The sequence below is a fragment of the Pelodiscus sinensis genome, chromosome 2 (genome assembly GCF_049634645.1).
Source record: "Pelodiscus sinensis isolate JC-2024 chromosome 2, ASM4963464v1, whole genome shotgun sequence".
Lineage (NCBI taxonomy): Eukaryota > Metazoa > Chordata > Testudines > Trionychidae > Pelodiscus > Pelodiscus sinensis.
Window position 1 is genome coordinate 201,894,785 of NC_134712.1, and position 26,467 is coordinate 201,921,251.

General features: G+C 40.1%; 1 protein-coding gene across 9 annotated transcripts in view; it reads right to left on the bottom strand.

Moving 5' to 3' along the window:
- Nucleotides 1-26,467, bottom strand: part of HDAC9 (histone deacetylase 9) — a 705,078-nt gene that overhangs the window by 135,311 nt on the left and 543,300 nt on the right. For 8 of the 9 annotated variants that reach the window (XM_075922252.1, XM_075922250.1, XM_075922247.1 and 5 more), the window contains 4 exons: nt 12,490-12,545; nt 12,160-12,247; nt 8,141-8,260; nt 7,728-7,825 (listed from right to left, as the gene is read on the bottom strand). In XM_075922252.1, coding sequence (XP_075778367.1) covers nt 7,728-7,825; nt 8,141-8,260; nt 12,160-12,247; nt 12,490-12,545 — 362 coding nt within the window. Of the gene's footprint in view, nt 1-7,721; nt 7,826-8,140; nt 8,261-12,159; nt 12,248-12,489; nt 12,546-26,467 lie in introns of those variants that run through there. The other variant, XM_075922253.1, reaches the window with a different exon arrangement.

Here is a 26,467-nt window from a genome sequence, read left to right on the forward strand (position 1 = left end):
AAATAGATTTGAGATAATATACACAATTTGCGTAGCTCAAATTACACATCTTATTTTGAGTTTAGGATGCTGTCTTGACACACCTAGAATGGCCATGAAGGGTATCTGTGGCATCAGTATCATTGTGAACAATGAAAGGTAGCAGCATTTTGAGAGATGACGGTTGTATGGAATTTTCCATAGGCAAACAACATTCCTTAGACTATGGCAAGAGAAACTTTCAGTTATGAAGAATAATAGCAACAAATAATCATTTGTCCTTAAAAAAAGTAGCCTGGTTATAAAGTGTGTTTGCCCTGTAGCATCCCCTACTTAGCTACGCATGCTCCCTGCACCACCCTTCCTTCTTCAGTAAGCCAATAACTCAGGTTTAGACATTCTTGACATTTGACTCAATAAATACCCACTTTAGGGCTTGTTTATTAAAAACTTCATACAAAAAGGGCCCTAACAAAAAGTCTAAAATAAAGAAAAGATGCTTCTGGCTTTCAGGTTCCTCTGAAGCATGCCCTCTAAGCTCTGTTCCTACGTTTCTTGGGGTTATCTTCTCAGTCTTTATAGCCCTCCTTAGATCAGAGCTCCTCAGGCAACTTGGACAGCTCAAGCAATTATTGTCCCTCTCCTCACCAGGAATCCACAGCTCTCCTCTTGAATCTGGGTTGCAATTTTTCTCTTGATCTCTTTCTTTTCTCCTTATGGCAGTAGTTGCAGACTTTCTCTTGGAGCTGGGTAATTGAAATCAATATTGTCTTAGGACTACCTTTCAGTCTCTGTGTCTTCTCCTTATATCAGCTGTCCTCCTGATGCTGGGCTGTGATTTATGCTCCTCAGCTGGCCCCTTTTAGTCCTCCCATTCAGAGGGTTTGGCAGACTTCTCCTGTTTGTATCTGTTCCCTGTTAATTCAGGACCCTGACAGAGCTTTCTTGCTCCCTTCAGTCTCTGCAGGAATTTTCCCTGCTTTGAGGGAAGGAGCAGCACTTATACTAGTCCCCTTCTTCTAGCTCATCACCAACTGGTTGCTCTTTCTGCAAGGCTATCGGCCCCAGAGCCTTAAGGAAACCTTACTGGGGGAGGAAAGTCTTCCCAAACCCTAGTTACTTCAAGATTTAAAAGATTTTTAACTACAGTGAAACTTTTGTTATCTGGTACTCTGTTAACCAGAAAACTTTGTTAATGGGCATTGCCCCTAGCCACAATACTGTCACATCTTCAGGTGCACAGGCCTGGCTTGGTTTACCATGACTAGCTAAACAATTTTTTATTTAAGTACTACTAGTCATCTTTAACTCAAAATAGAAATGTGAGACCAACTGCCTCACACTATAGGTATATCTACACTTGCAGCCTAATTCAAACTAGGGCTGCAAATGTAGGCATTCGGAATTGCAAATCAAGCCCGGCTGGGTGCCATTTTTGAAATTTACAAGCCCGGACTAACTGCCCGCGTCTACACGCAGCAGGGAAACGGGCGTTCGAAATAAAGCCCTATTTTGAACTACCTGTTAAACCTCATTGCAGGAGGAATAACAGGTAGTTCAAAATAGAGCTTTATTTCGAACGCCCGTTTCCCTGCCGCATGTAAACACGGGCAGTTAGTCCGGGCTTGTAAATTTCAAAAATGGTGCCCGGCCGGGAAGATGCACATCAAGCGCTGGATATTAAAATCCCGGGCTTGATTTGCAATTCTGAATGCCTACATTTGCAGCCCTAGTTCGAATTAGGCTGCAAGTGTAGACATACCCTACAAAACAACCAATATTAAAAACTGGAGTTTTACTATTATTGTCCATTGTTTTTTCCTAAGTTGATGGAACCCTCAGATAACCAGAATTTGTAGATAACCGGAACGCCCTAATCCCCAAGCATGCCGGATAACACGGGTTTCACTGTACATGGGTAGAGTTTGAAGAGTCTCCATTATTCCATTACGGAGATAATTAGGGTTAAAAAAGTCTGAAATCAAGTGTTAAATTTCTTGAAAGATCCATTATTTAATTAAATTCATGTCTCAAACCAACTAACGGATTTACTTGTAAATTCAGTCTATTTTCAAAGAATAAATGCTGTATTTTCAGGCAGTAATACTACATTTCTCATATCTAACAAAGGAGATGAATGCCTGCTTTAAGTGCACAACTCAGCTCAACCTTAAAGCCACAAATGGCATCCCTCTAATACTGAGCTATTTGCTTGTCAACCAAAACATCGCAAAAAGGTAGTGAAAGTACAAATATGATATGCACTTCATACTGGCCAATAAATTAGAGTACCATTTCCCAAACATAAAAGTTGAATCTCATGCGCATAAAGGAAAATGAAACCAATCACTTCAATCCTTCCAGGTTAGCAGGGTAACATGGGGGAACTACACTGCCACTATTCTTCACCCTGTATTTTTAGAAAGTATTGTCTGAATGAAATTATCTTCTTTCCCAATAGTTGAAATATCCTGAGAAATCTGAAGACAACTCCTTTTTTTATATCAATTAATGCATGAGGCTCATAATTTTAGGTAGTATTGGAAAAATGAGGCACACATGAAGTAAGAAACTACATATATGAATGGACATCAAAGTACTATTTGAATAAACAATTACCCAATTTTCATATAGAACTGAATAAATGATAAAGAATTTTAGGCCTCACATGTATCAAAATATTATTAACGGGTGTGTTTTAGTGGAATCAAAGCTAGCAAGCATAAAATAAAAACCGGTTGACAGAATGAAAACTTAATTATTTTCAACATCAAATTTCCTACTTGTGTTATAGAAAGCTTTTTTCCCCTCAGTCTTTTAGCATCAGGCTAAATTTTCCACATATCTCTTTGTGGTCAACAAACAAAGCACTTCATCGGGCGTTAAATTTAACATGAATAACCATACAAGTAACAGTCTTAGCAGAAACACAAAAGAAAACTAAAGGGAAAACTTTTTCTTTTACATAGCAGACAGTTACATTTTCAAACTGGCTGCATCCATTTAAAACTTCTGTTTGCATCGAAAAAAAATCTGTGTTCTCAACTCCATGCTGAAATGTGTTTTTGTTTTGTTCTGCACATAAATGAGTATCTGTCCGTTTTAAAAAAGTGATAAAGCAGCATGAAACCAACATGGCAGCCACAAGCCAGCATGGTGGTTTTTCCACAGCTCTCATAGCACCCCCCTGGGAGTCACTCATCCAGCACACTTTTAAAGTACATGCTCTGTACTAGGCTTCTAACTCATCTGCAACTGGGTTCATGGTTTCTTACACATGGAAGGTGGTTTGTTTTCATTTCTTCAGTGAATACTAATAGGGCTTTCTTGGGTTGCTTTAGAGGAAAGAAATTGAGATTTACTCTTGTTCAGCACAAACAAGACATATTAACTGGATTCATCTGGTGACAGATCAGCATATAGGATGAGATATACATTTCTGCGTGTGTGAGCTCTTAAGAACAGATACCTACATAAATATTACACTCATGGTGTTGAAAGTAGCACTGAAGGCCAAATACCTGACCAAAAACAAAAATCCAACTAGAATAAAAAAAGCCGGTATTTATTTCTTTGGCTAGTATTATGCAGAAAGGCCTCTGATGTGAAATTTAGCGGTTGATCAAGCAATAATGGACACCCTATGCCACAGTTGCCAAAATTTAAAAAAATGTGCCTAAGGCCATTCTGGGAAGAAGCCAGAGCGTTGAAGGCTGCAACGTCTTGTTTGTATTATTGCTTATTGGAAGAGGATTTGCTTCTACCCTTTCACTGCCTTCATTCTGTTGGGTGGCACCAGGATGGTCCTCTGTGTTTCTCAGATGCCTCTTTTTTTTCATTTGCCAACATCAGACCAGTGAACATTTTATTCCCAATCTACATCCTCTTGGTCCTGGCTTTGGTCCTGTGTGTCTGGCATGCCAACTGACTACTGCTACTCTAATACTCTCTGGTTTTGTCTCTATGAATGTCCTGAGTCCATTGCTATTTCATACCACCTGTCCCGCTGTATCTTGAACAGTTGCCTTTTGCCTTTGCTTTTGGGTGATATGACAGTTGGACTCAGACCACCTCAGCAGTGCGTAAGAGCCTTAGGGGCTTTGTTGTACTGTACTAACTGCTTAAGTTAGCATTCTCTTCAACTGCTTCTGTTTGCCTGTTCCGCACTAGCGGTCGTTATTATTTTGATCATTCCGCTGAACAGCTTATCCCCCTCCCCTTGCTATTTGGAGGTAATTCTCTAGACATTTCTCTGTTTCTCTCAACAATCATTTCTGTAAGCTGTGAATTTGTTTTGTCACAATGTGACAAATGTGAATTCACAATGTGAATGCCACAGTTCTCAGTTCTGTAGTATAAGAAATGTATCCCTTTTCCTTCTTGGTTTCAGGAAAAAAGTAAATATTTTCTTCATTCTCATTCTGAATCGATCACAGTACTCATCAAGCACCTTTAGCAGCTTTTCCAATATTTCAGACATTATTCTAAGCAACAGTATCGTCAGGAAAACCCGGAGGGTTGTGGATAGTCTGATGGGAAGAGCTGTGAATTGGAAATGAATATGGTTTACTATAAACTTGAGAAATCTTCTGTGTCCACAACAGAAATGTGAAAGTGAGCATCCTTGAAGTCAAGGGTGGATCCAGGGAAGCAATAACGGAGGCCTTAGTCTCTGAGATATCTGTTTAGGCAATGCAGGTCCAGCATGGGATGAAGGCCGCCATTAGCTTTGGGATTAGGAAATAGTGAGAGTAGGTCCTCTTCCCTCCCAAGTTTTGAAATATCTCTTCCATGGCCCCTATCCATAAGAGGTCTGCACCTCTTGGGCAAGGAGTTGCTCATGACAAAGGTCCTGGAAGAGCAATGGGGATGGGGGAAATGGATGAAAATTCCATGGTATAACCAATCACCACAATATTTAGCATCCAGTGGCTCAAGGACCACGCTGGGCTGAAGTGGGAGAATCAGTCCAAAAACAAAGGGGAGGCAGGATCTGAAGCAGGAACTGGCACGGTGCCCTGAGGCACACCTTCAAAAAGCCCTGGTTTGCCCACCAGAGTACCTATGTGATCCTGACTGGGAGACTGAAATGGACGGAAGCAGTGGTCCTGTCTCAGAGGCAAAGCTGAAAAATATGGCAATGGCTATGATCAGAAGTGCTTCCTTGAAGCAAATGGAGCATAGAGGCCCAGGGACCTGAGGATAGCCCTGGAGTCTTTGAAGCCATGTATTCTCATGTTCATATGGTCTGAAAATAGTGATGAGCTTTCGAAAGGGAGGTCCTGGATAGACAGCTGGACCTTCTGCGAGAGTCCCAAAGCCAAAAGAATCATCTCATGGTGAGAGCAGAGGCCATTGTCCTGGCAGCCGCATTTGCTGTCCAAAAAGAGGCCCTGACAACATTCTTTCTCTCTTCTAAGAGGGCTGATCATTCCTGCCTTATGTCCTGGGTAATGGAGTCCTTAAAATTGGACAAGGAATCCTACAAATTGTAGCCATATCTCCGTTTAGCCTTGCTGCTTCTTTGATACATAGTTGTAGACCACCATTTGAATAAATATATCAAGTTTCTTCCTAACTTTTATTTGGGGACTGCGATTGACTAGCCACGTCCCTTTTGTTAGCTGCTGATACAATAAAGTACTTTGGAAAGTAGTAACAGTATAGATATTATAATCATATACTATTTCTTTTCTGCCCTTTTCAAAGTGAGGGACAGAGAAGATGGGGTTTGCCACAGGATCTGAGCAGATACATTACCACCATATTAATGGGTATGTACTGCTCCAGAAAGGTGTTGGTTTGCTAGCCAGGAGACTGTGTAGTCATGACACAATTACAGCATGGTCAGGAGCAATACAAGCATCTCCACTGTGTTCATGAATGTGCCTTAAACTTGACCTCTGAGAACAGATTTAGTTTGAATCATTAATTTCTTATCTTTGCTGTCAGTGATACCCATGGTGGTGGTCTCAGTAACATAGACTTCTGCCCATTAAAAGGGGCTAAGATGACCAGCTAATTTCAAGTAAGCCATAATATGGTAAAAAATTTCACTTACTACCTACCTGGGCTGGAGTTAAATCAAGTACTTAAAGGTAAGAAGTACCATAGCTCAGTTCTAATCCTCTGAGACAGTCAATGCTCTTGTAAAACTTCAAACAAAGAACAACTGATCTTGGCAAAAAAGTAAATGAAATTTTTAAAGAAACTAAATTTTGGGGCCTATCACCTTGATAATGTCTCCTGAAATAACTGGATACTTGGTTAGACTGTTGTAAGTCTAACCAAGGCAAATGGTGAATATAAAGTAAAACCCTTTTCACAAAAACAGTAACAGATTGTGATTTTCTAAGTTATTTCTATGTTTGGGGTTTAGGCTTTGAATTCAGTTGTGTGATGTCTAAATACAAAACCTTGTTGGATACTGTACATACCACTTCACGGACCACCCAAGAGTGTTACTGAAAAAAAGTTTTATATGCTTGTGGTATATTTGCTTTATAGTACAGGTTTAGAGTTATATACCTTAGATATACCCTTTCAAATTATAAGTCTTGATAATGTTGGAGGTACAAGTTAGAGGTCTCATTGCCATTTCTGAACTGCAGCCATTATAAATTGAAGCCTCCTAAAACATCGAAGAGTCTTCCATAAAGACTAACAGATTTATTTGGGCATAAACTTTCGTGGGCAAAGTCCCACTTCATTAGTGGTATTTCCCAGCACCTGCAGTTTGCCCAGCACTAGTTCACCAACCTTTTCCATAGCAATAAGACAAAATGCATTCTGCTTTATCATGAAAGGAAATGTAAGGCTGCTGAAAGTGAACACAGTAGGGCATGTTTGAAATAGGTTCTTTCTCCTCTGGCCCATGAAAACAGATGATCAAAAGCCAATTCTTCATAGCTGAATGAATGATCCATCACTTAAAATGGGATAGTTCTCTGATATAATCATGATTCACAATTAGTTATTTTAAAGCAAATAACACTTTATTTTATTGCACAGAAGATACCATTCTTGGTCAAATATATGAACTACAATGGGAGTTTTACCTGAGCACGGAGTAGATTTTGCCCATATTATATTTTACTTGGTATTTTCTACACTTATATATACACAATAAAAGCACTGTGGGGTTTGTGCTTGGGCAGGAGCACTCTACAGAGCCATCTGGCTGCTATGCGTAGGAGCCGGGGGAGTGGAGTATGTCATGCTGCTGCTTCTGGGTGCTGCACTGAGCAGGGCAAGCCTCCCACACAACTCCCCAATGGGAGTTTAAGAGCTGGATTAAAATGGCTGATGGGCTGGATGAGTCCCACAGTCAATAGTTTGCCCACCCCTGGATTAAATCATCAAATATTTTTCTTGTATATTTTGAGTGATTGGCCAGAACAATAAACTGTGTGTTTATTAAAACCTATAAAGTTTCCAAGAACTGTGGTTTTTATAAAAAGCTTAACAAAACAATTATTTAAAGCTGGTTTTATATGTTTTGTAGCATATTTGCTATACAGTGCAGGTATAAAGTGGTATATTCTTGATATAACATTTCAAATGGCAAGTCTTGACAGAGGTCAGAGATACAAGTTAATATTCTTGTTGCATGTTACTTATGCAGTTATTCTAAGCTAGTTCTCCCATTGGCCATTTGTAAGTCTTTTGGGATTATTATAGTTATTATTTGTGTGAACTTTCATTCCACTGCCAGTTTTGGCACTTTTAGAAGGAAACAAAGTACTAACCTGAATGCTGTAAGGTACTCTACATCTCCCATGGGGGGATCCAAGCCACCTGTCCAAGCAATATTTACATTATACCCTTTGCCAAGGCCTTTTCCAACCTGAAAAGACAGAGGAAAGTTCCAAAGGGGGGAGGGAAGGTGGCAAAAGGGAGATGAAAAAAAATAAGAAAACATACAATTGTGTGCTTTTGAAATAAACATCAAACAGAATGTCAAATCAGCCCAGCCTTGTTTGACAAGGACTGTTCTGGGTTATACACTTGTTCTCCACTGGTCCCCCAGTCCCAGTGGACAATTTGGTAATCTGATGTAATTTAAAGCACCAGCAAAGGATGAGAAAATTAGGGGTAATCATGAAATGCAATTACCTAAAAGATGCAAATAAAAATGGGTCTCTAAAGAAATAAACCTAACCTCATTTGGGGCTCCACTGCCAGGGAAGAAGTTGCCTTCATCATAGCGATGGAGGGAAACATACAGGATGCTGGGGTCAGCATAAAAAGCCTGCTGTGTACCATTGCCATGGTGAACATCCTAAAAGGGAAAAAAATAGATGATAGATGCAAAGGTGTCCAACTCGGCAAGTAGAGGTAACTGCTGCTTTCTTTTGCCTCTTCTCGCTCTCTCTCTGTCTCTCTTCCCCTCCCTCTTATTTTCCTCATTCTCTTTTCTGCTCCCTCCTCCACCCCTATACTTCCTGAACTTACAGGCAAATTACTCTTTAATGCACTCATTTTTTAAACTGGCTTCTAAAAATCAGGAAACCACAGTGAGCATGCCCTGGAGACTCCAGATGAGCAGTCATTGAGAAATCCCAGTCCTTTTGTACAATTAGATATTTATACACCGGCTCTTTGTACTCCTTGCCTCAGTGATGGAATCTAGCATCCTGTTTTATGGAGGAATTTTATGACTTATTAACTGCCAACAGTTCATAACCCCTCAGGCTTAATTAACTAGCCTCATTGGCCTCTGAAGAAAGACTAATGTTTAAACTACAAACTAGTATTTTGCAGAAGGATCTATGGTTTACAGAGCATTTTCGCAATTCTTGACAGAACACTAACCATAAGTGTGTTCATTGATTTGCCAAGTTCCACTACTGAGGTCAAAGGCTTTGCGACCAGCTGAGTAAATTGGCTTTCTTGAAACATTCAGTTCAGTTAGCAGTCCCTCAGCAGTTAGATCCACATCAAAAGATGCCAGATGCAGAAAGGACTTCATACTTCATTTTTGCAAAATCATGGTGGCAACACTCAAAGACATAGCAGTATGATTTCATTAGCTATTAAATCATCTGGCAGAGAAGAGTCAGTCTGATGCCTTTCACAACTCAGGAATGCCCATAGTCAATTTGCATATTTCAAACATTATATAACAGTCCGACCAGCAGCGCAGAAGAAATCTCTTTTTTTAAATAAAACATTAAAAAAAATATTTAGAGCATGGGTATATGACAATCTATGGCAGTTTAAACTTTCAAATGTCTTTTTTTGTTTCTTCACAATTGTCTCATTGCACAGTACAGTATATGGTTAGAGACATCTGTGATTTTAAAAGGGCAAAGGGAAAACCCAGGTGCACTGTGGTGGAGGGAAACTAAAGTTTTTTTCCCCTAAACATCCACACTGGATCTTATAAGAAGCTAAACTAATCAAATATTGATTCTGCTTCTTTATGCCATCAGTTGTAAAAATATAGACTTTTAAAAGAAGGTATTCCACAATGAGAGTAAACAAAATATTTGGAAAAGCAACCCTAATGCTTTGACTGCATTTTCACTATAAACAAGCATCCTTGGGTCTGGATGATATTTTATTCACAAACTCTCAACAAAATTGCCATCTGTTCATCATTCACTTATTTGCTGTGATTTCTAGGCACCAGATACCATTTAAAGGGACATAAAAATAAATTCTATAAAGACCTGTGCTCTCCAATCTTAAGTTGGCTTCTACTGTTGTGGGTTTGGATTTTTTAAAATGTTCTTGCTCTGACAATTTAAATTATAGGAATTAAACAGACACTTGGGCTCTTTATATGCTTCTTAACCTTCTATACTGCAAAAATAGTTTTCTATAGTAAATTTAAATTTTGCCAACCAAAATGGTCCAAAAATGCCACAAAGTTGACAGATACTGGCATGGTAAGGATAGTGTATTCTATACTTAATCAGTTACATGTTTTGTGCATGGGCTGGGTTCTGAGCCTATCCTCCTTTGATGAAATGTATGATTTATTCAGAGACTATAGCTTATCACAAAAATTGATATTTATTCACAGGAAGGAATAAAAAAAAGAAGGCAGAAAGGGAGGTGTTTTGTCTGTGGTTTAGATGTAAAAAGAGAAGGAAAGTTTCAAAATGAAAAAATAGAAGTTATATATATAAAACATTTATGAGCTTTAAGGAATGGACTGAATATTAATTATTATTTTTATTTTTAACATTTGTATTGCAGTAGCAACTACATGGCCCACTGTGTTAGCCATTATAAACATGTTGTGTTGAGGGTCACTTAGAAATCTCAGGGTACGTCTGTATTGTGGTAAGTGTAGACAATCAATGGGAGAGGTTCTCTGATTGCTGTTGTTAATTCACTTCCCCAAATGGTGGTAGCTAAGTCAATGGAAGAAATCTTCTATTGATGTAGCACTATCTATACTGGGAATTAGGTCAGCAGAGTAATATTTCTCAAGGGTGCCAATTTTTCCCACCCCCTCATAATTATGAGTCCATGTTATCTTTCAGGTGAGCCAAAAATCACATCGTTAAAGTTGCATATGAATTGTGGCTTTGCCTCTATATTCATAGAAGGGGAAACATGTAGTTGCATTGACCCTTCAGGGAAATCCAAGACCCGACTGAGACTGTTCCATAGATGAAGTCTTCTGTGTCAGCTCCCTGTACTAGCTCAGCTCAAAGTCTTTGTGAAGCAGAGTCTGAGTGGAACTGAGCATTATTTGCTATTCAAAGCTCAAGCTAGATTTCTTAGTGCTGATTGATCATATAGGCTTCATGTTTATAATTATTTTCCCTGACTGGATAACTGTAACACTTATAAGCAAATAACCACTGCAAAAATCAACAAACTCTAAACTTTGCCTAGGCTTGTTAGGAAATTATAAACTTAAAATTTGCTCCATCCTATTAAATCCCAACCCCTTGAATAACCTCAGTGAACAAATAGATTCAAAATACTGTGGCAATGAATTTGTACACGAATCCTGATTAGTTTCTGCAGAACGCTATTTGCACTATTTTTTCTCTCCATCGGTGGATTCGTAAACCATAGCATTAACTTCTGATACATATTTGAAAACTGTTCCAAGAGTATCAATATTACTTTTTAAATTATTTTAAACATAAATTTCTTCATTTGCTATTTCTCTCGCCCAGTCTCCCCTCTCTCACCTCACTTTTTCCTTAATTATTAGTATGCACTTAACTGAACAAAAGCGCTAGATGGTAAGGCCATGACTTCACAATAAGATTTAATTATGAGTGCAGATATGAACAAGATTTAGACTATTAAGCTATGCACTTCAAAAAACCTTTAACATATTTTGTCTTTAAATCTTTTATCACCTGCAAAAATTAATTAAGTGCAGATGTAACAGGTTAGGTTTTGATGCCAGGGTTCATTTCCTGTCTATGCTTTGTCAGACAACCTATTACACCTTCTCATGAACTGTAGGCAAAACAAAAATGGTGCTCATAAATCAACATTCAGCTTTCTTTGGGATGTGTATTGGGCTGATCCGTTAAGTATGAAGTAAAGCCCCAATTCATTATTCATGAAAATAATATAGACAACATGCCAAATGTCATCTGTATTTAAATAAACCATCTGTTAAACAAATTATAACTCTATTGTGTAAGAATTCATTCTATTAAAATACAACACTAATCCAATGAGGCTAACTTTTAATCATTTTGCTCTCCTGCAGGGAATCATCCAAAACTGGCATATATGATTTGAAAACTTTTCAGAGAGAATGACTTGTTGATTTGTTTTAATAATATCAATGTTACTCAACAAGCAGATGGGGGAAGTGGCCAATTTGGTTACCAAAGCAACAGCATTCTTTAAAGCATATCAGACTATTTAAAGTCTGTATTCTGTGGGGAAAAGTAAACTTGGGATTCTGGTGGGTTGTTTTAACAGTGGAAATATCAATTTGTTTAAGAACCATAAATGTTGCCTTGCTCCGTGCCTTCTTCTCATCAAATTGCTGTTAACACCGTTAAAGTGAAGCATAGATGTTTGTAGTTTCAGTATTGACATCCTGGCATTAATGAGTTCCTAGATTCAAAGGAAATGCACACCTTTATTTCTTGTAAGTATAAGGCAGGAAAGCCTGACATATAAATATAAATTCATTATCTTTTATCTAGATGCACTGAAAGTGTGATGCTTGCCAAGAATACATACCAGATCTACAATCAATATCTTGCCTATATTTAGCTTGTCTCTCAAGTATTTGGCAGTAATTGCAACTGAATTAAAAAAGCAGAACCCCCTGTGGAATAGAGAAGAACAGAAATAAGAAAGCAAATCAGTCAGGAAAACAGTTATAAATAATGTTCAGGGCATTTAAAAAAATTCTGTAAGATCTCTGAAGCCATAAATCTGCTTCTGGGAGTACCTAGAAAGCCTTTTCAGTCATCTGCTAACAATTAGAGTTCTTCAGAGACATGCACAGTGCAGGTGATTGCCAGTAACCTTAACACTCCAAGATGGGCAATATTCCCTGGTACTTACATGGCTGTTGATTCTTCAGCATGATGGCCTGGGGGCCTTACAACAGCAAAACCATTCTGTAAGAACAAGATAGGTTTTCAATTATCAGATTTTTTAAAAAAGCTGGTTTCTCTGTATAACACAGCACAGCAGGCAAACAGAATTGGAATCCGCTATAGGCTCTTGAGCACGTTTTGCAGCCCCCATTATCCTTTCATAGAATTAGCAGAAACAATATATGTGGTCACAGCTGCATATATATCACAACTTAAAGAGAAGCAAAGAGACAGACTCTAATACAGCCAGAATTAGAATAAGATATTTTGGAGCTGTATAGCATCTAGCTGGCAAATATACACAATAGCTATTGTTCTGTATGACACAAGCAGAACTGATTTATTCATTTAGGTCCAGAATTCATAGTTGGTAGAGAAAAAGTATCACTGATCCACCCAGATGAACATTTGATCCAAATTACATTGCTCCCTGTAGATCCATTACAGACTATAAAACAGTATAAAGGGCAGGGAGGGGATGGGGGGAGACATTGGTATTTACATACAATGGTTTGGCAATGTTGGCTCTACTGTCAGTGTAAACTAAATGATAAATTTACACTCACACACAAAAATGGCAATTCCTAAGAGTAGAAAAGGAGGACAATCAAAATCTCATTCTTCTCCAGTCTATAAATTAATCTTGGAGGTCTGCCAAAGCTTGCAACTTTATTGAATTCCCCCAGTCAGTTTCTAACACACATTCTGGAATTTTATAGAACATTTTCATACACAGCAGCTATCAGAAGTAGTAATGATGAAGGGATTCTTTAACCTACAGATTCACTGCAATGCATCATGTAAAAAAAAGTATCTCCCCCCACCCCCCACATGAAGCAAAGGAAAGATCAATAAATCCTTGCAAGACAACTGCTGTTCAAAAATGTAGGCTGTATAGTCATGAAAATAATTTGCTATCATAAGGAAAAAACTGTTAATCAAAACCTAGGCCAAATTCTATTTCCTGTTACACCAGTGTGAATTAGGAGTGACTCCATTATTTCAACAGATTTACTCTTGGTTTACACAGATGCAACTTGGAGGAAAGTTGGACTCCTGTGTGTTTAACTACTGCTTTATAACCATAGCCAAAGGAGATTAAAAATTATATTCTAATCAATGTGTAATTCTGGCAGCCAGACCTATATTTTAAGTGGTCCACAAGGAGTGCTTCAAATGCCTCAGACAAAATGCAGAAATGGATTTTAAGAATATACTGTAGGCTATGTTCAAAGGGGGTTGAATATATATGCCTTTTATTGATAAATTATTCTAATTAGAAGTAAGGAGGCTGGTTGAGTTTCAGTGCTGCAGTCCTTATCTAGAAAAACAACCACAATTGATAGGCTTGATTGTTCTCTCACTTTCATAGGTGTAAATAATGAGTAACTACAAGTAAATCAATGGAGTTATACTGCTGTATGTGAGATCCATTTTCTTAGAAAAAAAGGGGCTATTGAACATATAAATAGCAGTTGCCTTATGAAGGCTAATTTAGCACCAAGTTATCCTGCAATAGCATCTGATATAACCTACTGCTAAACAGTTCAAGATGCCAAATGCACTATTTTGTAGAGTCTACAACATTGTTATCAGACTACAGGGAGCTCAAGACAGCTGCACAGGGAGCAATCCTGCAACGTAGTGAGCAATTTCACTACTCTTCAGTTAGGGTATGTCTACACTAGCCCCCTAGTTCGAACTAGGGAGGCTAATGAGGGTGACCGAAATTGCTAATGAAGCGCGGGATTTAAATATCCTGCACTTGATTAGCATATTCCCGTCCGGTCGCCATTTTGGAAACTGACTAGCCCGAAGTAACTGCCCGAAGTAACTACACGCGGCAGAGACGCAGGATTCCTAGATAAACCGCTTAGTTCGAATTAACTGTTAAACCTCATTCCATGACGAGTAACAGTTAATTCGAACTAAGGGGTTTATCTCGGAATCCCACTTCTCTGCTGCATGTAGACACAGGCAGTTACTTCGGGCTAGTCAGTTTCCAAAAGGGCGACCAGCTGGGATTATGCTAATCAAGCACAGGATATTTAAATCCTGCGCTTCATTAGCAATTTCGGTCGCCCTCAATAGCCTCTTTAGTTCGAACTAGGGGACTAGTGTAGACGTACCCATAGAGAATTCAGGGCACATGGCAGTATCTTTCATTGATGTACCCCTAATTTCCACATAAATGTTCAGAGTTTATGAAAAAGACACACATCAAATACCTCAAAGGGGTTGCAGTGTTAGACCATAACTTAACAAAATTTTGTGTGCACAAGCACTTCTTTAAAAGAAGAAGAGTGTTTTGTTTTACAGGACCACTAATTTTTTACACATCAAATATATGTGTCAATTCTTAGCTGTATCCCCCTTAGCAATTGAACAGAAATTATCTGTAGATCAGTGTTTCTCAAAGTGTTATGTGGGCCCACTTTGGGACAGCTGCTAGCAGGCCCACACCACTTTGTTTACATAAAGAATCCATAATCAAGGAGCCTCGTGGCTCCCATTCACTCCAGTTTGCCAATTCCAAGGGGGGGTCTGTGGGAAGCAGTTTCCTGGGCCACACCACTTCCTGCGGCCCACTTTGCGGAACACTACTGTAGACTGAATCACCAACAATGAAAACCAAAACCCAAGGCAATTACAAAGCCATTGCTGATACTCACCAAGGGACGTTAAATATCAGTTAATTAGACAATCTTTCTATTAAGTGGCTGTCTGTCATGGGATTTTCAACTTGCCGCTCCTGCTCACATACCAATGTGGCCACCCCCACCAGCGCTTGCAGGTGTGCTCTGCCACCTGGCTCAGTGCTGTGCTGAGCGGCTCTCCTTGTGTGGAGGCACTGCCACTGTGGCCAACACAGCAGGCATACTCTGCCACTGCCTCTTGCTGCCCTCCCCGCACTGGCCTGACCACAGGAGCTGTCGTGGGTCAGCCTGGGCTCATGGAGGAGGGGAGCTAACTGTGTAGCACTGCAGGTATGAATGCGCTGCAAGCAGACCTCAGTCGTGCCATAGGTGTGCCCCAGCCCATAATACTGCCGCCCCCAGAGGGAGACCTTCATGGCCGCCACTGGCTGCCCCACAAGCCCAGTGCTCCCCCCCAGCCAGCAATTCTCCCCAGTCTGTCCTGAGAATCCCCTGCCAATCCTGCTCGCCCTCCCCACTGATGTTTAAACCCCTGGTCACAGACCGCCCTCCCATTTGTAAAAGCCTCCTCCATGGGCACAGCCCGCGCTTAGCTCCCCACCCCAAATTTGCAAATACATTTAAAAATACTATTTTAAGGTTCCGAAGAACTAACAACAAAGAGGCTACAAAGAATTAGCAATTTCATTTTCTAGGCTCTTCACCTCACCTCCACTTTGTAGAGGTCTGCCCTGACTTACTGCCAGCTTAGATCACCCATTTCCAATATTTCAACAAAGCGCTCCCCACTACCCTTATCTATCAAATGAATTCCCCACCAACATCCATAGCTCCTTCAACTCCCCCGAAAGCCTACTTGCAACTATAATGTGTACAGCACCCATAGGTAGGCAGTTGGTGTTCTGTGACAGCTCTTTGTGTTCCTTGCCTTCTCTTTCAACCCTTTTTCTCAATTGTACACCTAGCACCTTGAACACTCTTACACAAATTCCAGTCACATCGAACTTTCCAGAAGCCCTTCCTAAAACATTTGGTAAAAAAGTCTAGCTCAAAATACATAAGCCGATCAAAACGAACCTTGGCATTTTTTTTAGTTGTAACACATTAGATTTAAGACCAAAAAGACAAAAATAAAATAAAAAACCTTTTAAAAAGACAATCTTTCTAAAAACATACCAAAAGACTAAAAATGATTAAAAAGTGCACCAAAAAGTCAAAAATAAATTTTTAAGCTAGAAATTTAGGAGAAAGATTGGATGGCTAAGTATGATTCAAGCTAGTTGCTGTCAGCCATCCAATGTTTCTCCTAAATTGCTAGCTTAAAACTTTATTGAATAGTTGATTAACCTCATGAATTCTTATCGGTTACTCGACTATTCTATAGTCCTCAGGGTGAGGCCAGATGCCATTGAGCTCTGGCCCCACTCCCGAGGAGCCCCCTGCCATTCCTTTTTCTCAGAGGCAGCAGCGCAGGGTGCCAGGCGGGAGCTGCTCTGAAAGGGGAGTCAGTTTAAAAACCAACTCCTCTGGCAGACCGGCTGCCTGTCACTCCACACTGCTGTCTCTGATACAAAGGCAGCAGCATGGGGTGGCAGAAGCCCCTGTCCAGTGCAGGGGTCTGAGCTCCTGGACCTGGCACGAGTCAGAATTGAGCCAGGCTGCTTACCCACCTGGCTCCTAATAGACTTTAAATTCAGAGCCACAGCAGGGGTAGGTCCCAGACCCAGCACAAGCTGGGACTGAGCTGGGCTGCTGGCCAGCCTGCTTACTGGCAAGGGGGGAAATGTGTGTAGTCTATAGCATTAACCTATACGATTTTGCTTTTCAGTTAATTGGATAATCAACTACCCAGTTCTGGTGTTTTTCATAAAGCCTCAAATCTTGGAGTCAAGTGATTTAAAACAAAAGTTTCTAGTCCTCATGGTTGCTGAGAAAAACTTGAAAATATGAACCATGAAGGCTCAAAGATCAGGTGACAAATTATAAATAACCCAAATTTATTATTGAAAAAAATTAATTATTTAAAAGCCAATGTAATAGATTTGGGGGATCTCACTCATGATATTTGAATGCTGAAGTATAATGAATCAGAATGAGAGTGTAAGCCTCGTTTTAGGAATTCATCGCTGCATTTAGCCTATCACTGTCCCACCATTTTTTATACTTTTAACTAATATCTGAGTACTCTGCCCACACAGGCTTTTTGTGGCCTGTTTCCCCCCCCCCCCCCCCCAAATATGTTTCACAAATGAGTGTAACAAATTTTGTTCTCATTCAGACAAATTCTGGGATGCATTTCTCCACTCTACCATTTATGAAAATCTAATGTATATATAAATTCAAGTACTTCTAGGTAGAGAACCCAGAAAACGCACAGTCAAGGAGGCATCATTCACCATAATATGGCATGTGTGTTTTGCTTTTTCAACTTTGGAAAAGAATTTGGAAATATCAGTGCAAGAATTATAACTGCCCCTGCTCAGTTCACAACTCATTATTATCTAACCCTATCAGCATTCCCTAAAGATCAATATAATTAAGATGATTATCTCACAGAATACATCATGGGGGTATCTAAAGGGGAGAAAATGAGATACTTTCCTGTTTTTGACAGCATGACAGATACACTGTACACTCCTCTCTTCTGTTTCTTTACTGTGGCAATCCATAAAGGCAAGGAGAATTGTTAGAATGATCCGTTTGGAGGCCAGAGGCTCATTTTAGATGTCTTAGGGTAGTTAACCCTGTCAGTCCCCTATGAGCATCCAAAATACACGAGATACATTATATTTTTCTTAGAATAAAAACCCTATGCTGCTGGTCAAGCAGTGAATCTAATATATAAAGGAGAATGTTTGTGCACTAATAACTTAGGGTATGTCTACACTACCCCGCTAGTTCGAACTAGCGGGGGGTAATGTAGTCATCCGTAATTGCAAATGAAGCCCGGGATTTGAATTTCCCGGGCTTCATTTGCATAAAGCCGGCCGGCGCCATTTTTAAATGCCGGCTAGTTTGAACCCCGTGCCGCGCGGCTACACGCGGCACGGAGTAGCTAGTTCGGATTAGGCTTCTAATCTGAACTAGCTGTACTCCTTGTGGAATGAGGAGTACAGCTAGTTCGGATTAGGAAGCCTAATCCGAACTAGCTACTCCGTGCCGCGTGTAGCCGCGCGGCACGGGGTTCGAACTAGCCGGCATTTAAAAATGGCGCCGGCCGGCTTTATGCAAATGAAGCCCGGGAAATTCAAATCCTGGGCTTCATTTGCAATTGCGGATGACTACATTACCCCCGCTAGTTCGAACTAGCGGGGTAGTGTAGACATACCCTTGGGCACTACAAGAACTACCGCAACCAAACTTTGCAGGAGAAGGTTTTAAGGTACTTTTGGCAGTGCGGGGAGGAGCAGCTTCCCGGGGGAAGCAGCAGGGACAGTCACTCTCTAAGGCCGGCGGTGGAGGCATGAGGGGAGGGGCGGCACTACAAGAGGCAGCTGCCCCACTCGCCTCTACCAGGCCTCTACCAGGCCATTCCACTGAGCAGGTGCATCCGGGGTGGGGGAGCCCCATCCTCCCTTTGGCCTGTGATGTCACTAGGCCTGGGCCCCTCCCCTCGGCCGAGCGGCAGGCTGGAGCTCGTGGCTGCTGCTAGGGGGTGGTTGTGGGCGCAGCGGGGCGAACCCAAAGGGGTGGCGGTGGCAGTGGTGCTGGGAGCAGCCCGGGGTCCAGCGCAGCTTCCTGGTCACGTGGCGGAGAGCCCGGCACCTGCTCGCTGTGGCCCCATGGTGCGGTACATAGCGGGACAAAAGTTTTGGGGTGGGCGGTGGGGTTGTTGCCCACTGCAGCACCTGCAGTCCTGGGCGTGAGCTGGGCCGCCCCACAAACCCTAGATCCCGTGTTCTTTCCCTCCCACCCCTCATACGGGGCACCCCTGGCAGGACCCCACCGCCCGCCCATAGTAACTCCAGGTAGTTTAATCTAATCCATATTGAACAACACTGATTATCAGCTAACAGACTATATTAAAAAACAACATTCATACAATTGATAGAACACTTCACTCTTCCTTTAACTTCAAGCTTTGTATGAACATGCCCTATATTAGCACAACTAATATAGGCGATATTTAAATATCAGACTGTGAGCTCTGAACAGTTTGGAGTGACAGACAGAAAGGCAAAAAATACACTGTAGAGATAGACTAACAAAGAACAGTATGTTGAAAATTAAGTGAACACATAAATTAAAAACATTTTTACATACACTTATTTATATCAGGATATAGAAACTATTATATGTGAACTGACTGACATATATGCATATAAAGGAAAGATTCATGTCTGTGGCATTATATACTTAGTTCTCTGGTTAAACCTGAAGATAAGCAGTAGAGCTGCCACTAAGATGATATAAAGCAGTAGTGCTCAACCTTTCCAGACTACTGTACCCCTTTCAGGAGTCTGATTTGTTTTACATACCCCAACTTTCACCTCACTTAAAAAAAACTATTTGCTTACAAAATCAGACAAAATACTAATGTTACAGCACACTAATACTGAAAAATTGCTTGTTTTCTCATTTTTACCATATAGTTATAAAATTAAAAAATCTGAATATAAATATCGTACTTATATTTCACTATACAGTATATAGAGCAGTTTAAAAAGTCTTTGCATGAAATTTTCATTTGTACTGACTTTGCTAGTGCCTTTTATGTAGCCTATTGTAAAACGAGGCTGGTATCTCGATACATTGATGTACACATACCCCTGGTTGAGAATCACCGGCATAAAGTCTACACATGCTCAAACTGGGAATGACAGAGGACTCATATAGTCAAATTTTCAATTCAGAGAAGATGCATTTTAGAGATATGTGATCTTGTCACTGGAAAGAAAAACAGGAGGAATTCATTCCCTTCCTCACCTAAGATGAAGGCTCCCTCTCAGCCCTGATCTACCCTAGAGCTTTATTTTGAAATAACCCTCCTAACATTGAATTTATAAGTGGAGCACACTACCAAGCCAGTTATTTCAAAATAACGATCTGCTTAGTACAAAATCTGTACTCCTGCTTTTCTTGAGGAATAATGCTAATTTCAAAATAAAAAAAAACTTTGAAAACAACAAATGGTCTGGTAGCACTTTAAAGACTAACAAAACATACAGATGGTATAATGAGTTTTCATGGGCACAGCCCACTTCTTCAGATGACCGGAGTGTTGGATGTCCAAAACCAAAAATTAATAAGGGAAGTGGGGGAGGGAAGAAGGAAAAAATTGGAGGGGTTGGGGGAGAAAAAGAGGCAGTGGGTAGATAAATTTCAAAGGGAATGCTGAGCCAGTATGTAACAAGAAAAACTGAAAATCAACGAATAGTTTGTTAGCACCTAAAGACTAGAGAGTTAAAAGAAGCAGATAAGAACCATCAGTTTGCAATGTAAAGGAAGAGTATTAACACTAGATTAATCAACAACACTGTTGAACCACTGGACCTAACCACATCAGCCACCAAATCAGAGGCTCATTTAACTGCACACCCCGTAATGTGGTCTATGCCATCAAATGCCAGCAATGCTCCACTGCAATGTATATTGGCCAAACTGGATAGTCTCTATGGGAAAGAATTAATCAACACAAATCAGATATCCGAAAAGGAAACGTACAGAAACCTGTTGGTGAACACTTTAACCTCCCTGGACACTCATTAAGGGATCTCCAAGTTCCTGTTTTGGTACAAACCCATTCCACAAGCCAAATACACAGAAAAGGTTTGAAATTCCACTTCATTCTCAAGTTTAATTCTCATGCAAATGGTTTAAAACACGATATTGGATGGCTGGGACATTATCAACCAACCAATGAAGGTGCCTATGATTCTTTTTGTCTGTGTAGAATCTTGTGTTTGCTTGCTCTGTGGGAGGCGGGGGAAGGTGGGAAGGGAGGGCAGGGGAAGGATGGGGTGGGGGAAGAAAGACATTCAGGCTACGTCTAGACTGGCATGATTTTCCGGAAATGCTTTTAACGGAAAAGTTTTCCGTTAAAAGCATTTTCGGAAAAGAGCGTCTAGATTGGCGCGGAGTTCGCGTTATAACGATGCGCTTTTGCGGAAAAGCGTCCGTGCCAATCTAGATGCCATTTTCGCGATTGGGGCTTTTTTGCAGAAAACAAATTTGGGCTGTCTACACTGGCCCTTTTGCGCAAAAGTTTTGCACAAAAGGGACTTTTGCCCGAATGGGAGCAGCATAGTATTTCCGCAAAAAGCACTGATTTCTTACATGAGAGCGTCAGTGCTTTTGCGGAAATTCAAGCGGCCAGTGTAGACAGCTGGCAAGTTTTTCCGGAAAAGCGGCTGATTTTCCAGAAAAACTGGCCAGTCTAGACACAGCCACACAGTAAATGCAGGAGTCCCATACACAGAGACACGGAGGAGAATCTTAGAATTGGCCTTGCATTAAACTCTCCTTCAAGGCCTCTCTGATGAGCACTGCCCCTGCATGTGCTCTCCCTATAGTACTGGTCTCTGGTTGCTCAAATTCCCTGGCCAGATGTTCAGCTTCAGCCTACCACCCTGGCTGAAGAGTCTCCCCCTTGCTTTTGCATAGGTTGTGGAGCCCACAGCAGGCCACACCATGAAGGGGGTGTTGCACTCGCTGAGTTCCAAACGGTGAGGAGACTCCTTTAAGTATAATTATTGTATTAAAATGAATGGTATTTGGAAAATCTTGTTCAAAAACTGTACAGCATTTGTAAAATATTTTTATGATGTCAAGAAGCAGGGATTTCTTTGAAAAAAAAAGTTCAATACAAAACCAGTGCAGCATGACATTTTTAAACCCACTTGTACATTGACAAAGTACTTTTGGGATTTTTACAAATCAGTTTCACATGATTTAATCCTAGAGGACAAATAAATGCACCCTGGAAAGTTTTCCATGCAGGTCACTACTAGAGCATCCCAATGAGACAACTTGTGTGAAAAAAAAGAAAGCCCTATTTTTTTGCCAATATAGGTTAGCTGGCTGATTTTGAAAACTTAGCCCTCATTGTCTTTTCTTTTGAATAAACATAGTAAAACAGCGCGAAGCTGGGAAATAATGCTTAACAATTGCAGTACTCAAAATGCCATTCTTGGTCATCCAAACATTCTTTTGATTTTAATGGGTGGGCTTTAGCTCTGTTTTAATCAATTTTGGGGACTTTTACATAGTAATTGGGTGCACAAGGCTTCAGTATTGACATAAGACATCAGTACGTTTCTCTGGTTAGACTACACTAGCTGGGTGTATGACAAAGTTCACCATGCTTTCATAAACAACATCCTTTAGAGTATTATTTCTTTACTTTTAATATAGCAGGCCTACATTATTTTAAAAATAATTTTGTAGCCAAATCTGCAGCTGTGCATGAGCTCCATTGGCAAAGGTCATCTTAAGCTCCTCAGTCTCTGACACTGTCAGCTCCCTGGTGTAACAGGGAGTAGTCACAGGGCTGCTGGAAATCCCACCAACTTGTAACAGTCCCTCTGTTATCACTGATGAGGATCCAATTACCCCCCTTCGTCATGACCCCCAGGCATGCCATACACCACAGTGGAAGGAACGAGAGTGATGGGGTCTGTCTAGGGTAGTTTTACAGACTATTTGCCAAAGCAGGAGCTAACATCTGGCCCTTTGGGGTCTAAGGATGTTCTGTACAAGCACTTGTGATATTAACAGAGTAGTACAAGCAGCATGTAGATTTGCCAAGGAAATGATAACGAACATGCAGGAATGCCATTGTTTCTCAAGGAAGAAGCCAACAGAGGCCAGAAACACAAGAAATTACCATTCAGCACGTAACTGTATAATGAAATCAAAGAGCAATTCACAGCTATTTGTCTACTTTCCTGAAGATTCTGTACAGATGACTGCACTGGAGGAAACTGGCAACTTGGGACTTGTAGTCTAAGATGTCTATATCGATGTTGCCCAGTCTAGCCATGTATATTAACCATCTTAATTAAAAATCAGGCAAACAATGGGAAGAGGAGGATAGCTGCTATGATTCTTCAAGTGAATAATTGAAGTTGTATTGCTGTATAAAATAACAGCAATCAGTTAACTATGAACATAGCCATAATTATCAGGAGAAAACATCTAAGAGATGTTTCTGAATGCATTTTTTAAAAGACTAAAAGAAGAGTAAGTCTAGTAAATAGTGTTTATATAGAAAGCCATAGTAGGCAATTATAGTTGCCAGCTTTTATTAAAAAAATACAAAACAAACAATACAACAGTAACAAAGCAATTATGATGATAGCAATTTACTTTGTGTTTGCCAGCCTTTTTTTTTTTTTAACTTGGTGAGCATGGATGCTCTTGAAATGGGCACAGGGAGAGATTTTCAAAGGCACAAATGACAGCAAAGAACTTAATACTGAGTGTCAGTGGGAACTAGGCACTAAACTGCCCTTCATACCTTTGAAAATCTCTCCTGCCATGGACATTCATTCATATCCATTCATTCATTCTTTCAGATCTCCAGCCAGCCCACACCAGTGGGCCCAAGCTGCTCCAGCTGGCCTAACCCCACATCAGCCCGACCTCTACCAGGCCAGCCCAAGGCTCTAGAACAGGGCCGAGGTGCCCTTGGCGTCTGTCCCAGCCCCAAGCTTCAAGCCACTGGCTGGAGCTGTACCCCTGCCAGCCTCAGGAGAGAGGGAGAGCAAAAGCAAAGGTGGGATCTCGGGGCAGAGCTTTGGAGGGACCATGGCCTGGGTAGGGGAGGATTAGGAGCAGGCAGAGCCAGGTTTACAGGGGAATTAATTAAATCAATCCTCTTCCTTTTGTTACTGTGGATCTGTGACTGGATTTTAAAACTGCCATTCCTCTGTGGAACTCCTTGGAGAGAATAACAGTGGTATCCCTACCATCCTGCCTCTGTGGTACTGCTACTCCAGGAGAAAGTGAAAATTGCACTTCCTGAATCTGGCTCACAATCTTTCATGCTTTATACCTTTATGTTTCTTGTACTTCACCAGAGTGTGTGACATTACTGCACCCAGTGTAAAAAGGGCATAGCTCCATCAACTTCAACAGACTTGATTTCAGTGTAATTCAATAGGGATGCATTTGAGATTTGTTCATTTCCCCCCTTTACTATGACATTGGAAGCAGACTTACAGAACTGCTTATCAGTAACAGAGCATCATACAAATACCTGATAAAGTAAAACATAAATTATGTAGCAGTTCCTTCTATAATCAATATATAACATACTCTATACCTGCATGGATTAGGAAAATTGGTACAGATTAAATTAATTTGTTATGTTACTAACTTACCTCAGGCAACAAGCAGAAAGACTATAGTTTTATGTACTCAAATAGTATAACATATTATAAACATGGGAAGATAAAAATAAACTATTTCCCCCCCAATATCTATTATACACATCAACACACGTTCGAGTGACACTCAGCTAATTAAACTCTTTCATGATGATTGAAACAATATGGACATTACAACATGCAACTCTATCTGCAAATCAGCTGGTACCGAAGTTCAGCACTGCCAAAAAAAAAATTAACAAACTAGCACATTTTTTTGCATCTCATGCACTTAATCCTGTCTGGCTGTCTACTTTGTAGACTGAGGTGAGACAGTGGTTCAGAGAATATTGTAAATACCATATTCAAATACATGGGTCTAATCCAAAGCCCACTAACTTAACAGGCATCTCCAACGAAGTCTGAATCAGTCTCTCTGTAACTTCGTAGTATGCTCTTTAAAGATTTGTTTCCCGTTTTTAAGAGATTAACAGTATAGCTCTTGTTTTGTTTCTCTTTATCTTGTCTTTGCTGATTTCACATAGTTTTTTTATAAAGATTCTTTGCAGCAGATGCAGATCCATATTCCCATCCATGATCCAGACCATCTTCTGACTAGTAAATAACTATGCAGTCTTCTGTTTTGTATAGATCTTAGTACGTTTTCTCTCATGGCAAAATCTTAACCAATATTTTTCATGATTACCCAAATTGGATTTTGGCAATGCATCTGAACTGAAAGCCTGTGCAATTTTTTTTAAAGTCTTTAGAGTGGTGCATTATTGAAGGGGGGAATGCACAATATATGCATCTCCTTTTTAAGAGTAACAAAGGAGAATATTTTGGGATAAATTATGTTTACTCTATTCACATGGTCCTGGTCTACACTAGGACTTTATTTCAAAACAATCTTCCCCCAAGGTTGAATTTATAATTGGAGCATCCACACTACCAAGCCTTTTATTTTGAAATAATGGGCCGTAGAACTCAAAATCTGTACCCCTGCTTTTTCATCAAGAGAAACACTAATTCTGAAATAGGTATTTCAAAATAACAATTGTGTGGATTCTCTGGTGTTGCTATTTTAAAATAATTACTCCCCAGGGTAATTTGAACTAATTATTCCACAGTGATTTCTGGAGCTTTAAGTCTGAGGTACCATGCCCATATTAACAAGCCAGCCTTGGACTAAATTTCGAGGCTTCCCCATAGTGTGGACACACTAGTTCGAATTTGTTAAACTGGGAGTTATTAAGCCAAATTTACTAATTTTGAAATAGTTTCTTGGTGTCAACATGGCCTTGCATAATATCATTGATTTTATGGTGCTAATTCCCTCAATATGGCAAGCACTATAACAAACACGCATACACGCACTTCTGAATAAACAGTAAAGGGCTTTGGTTCAGTTTAACCGGATGTTCAAGATAGTATCAGACCTTATCATCTTTTAACTTATTTAGCCTTTTTCTTGAGTGTTCTTGCACATAATTGCCTTTTAACCTATGGAAACTTTTAAAACAATAGAGATTAACCAGACAAAATCCACCTGTTCTTCACAGTTTATTGCAGATGTCTCCTCTGTTTCATATTTTCAAATTAAAAATATATGGGGCTTATGTGTTTCTTACACAGAAAAAGAACTGCCATAGCCAATGTTGACATTTTTAATTGTTATGAAAAATAAAATGAAGATAAATCATTATTTTGAGTACTGTGCTTAAAATAATTAATCCTGTCTTACAGCAATACTTAATAGGGATATTGGAAACTGCAGAAAACAATATCAGAAATACTCCTGTAGATTCTAAAGGCCCAGTTTCCAATCTTACTGACACTGAGTAGTACTTATTGCAAAAGGCCCCCTACTGCAGAATTAGTTCCAAATTAAACAGCCCCTTTCTTCAGCTACCTTAGCTCAAGAATTAACTTTATCATAGCTATTATTTTTTGTCAATGGAAAGGTATGAAGGTAGCC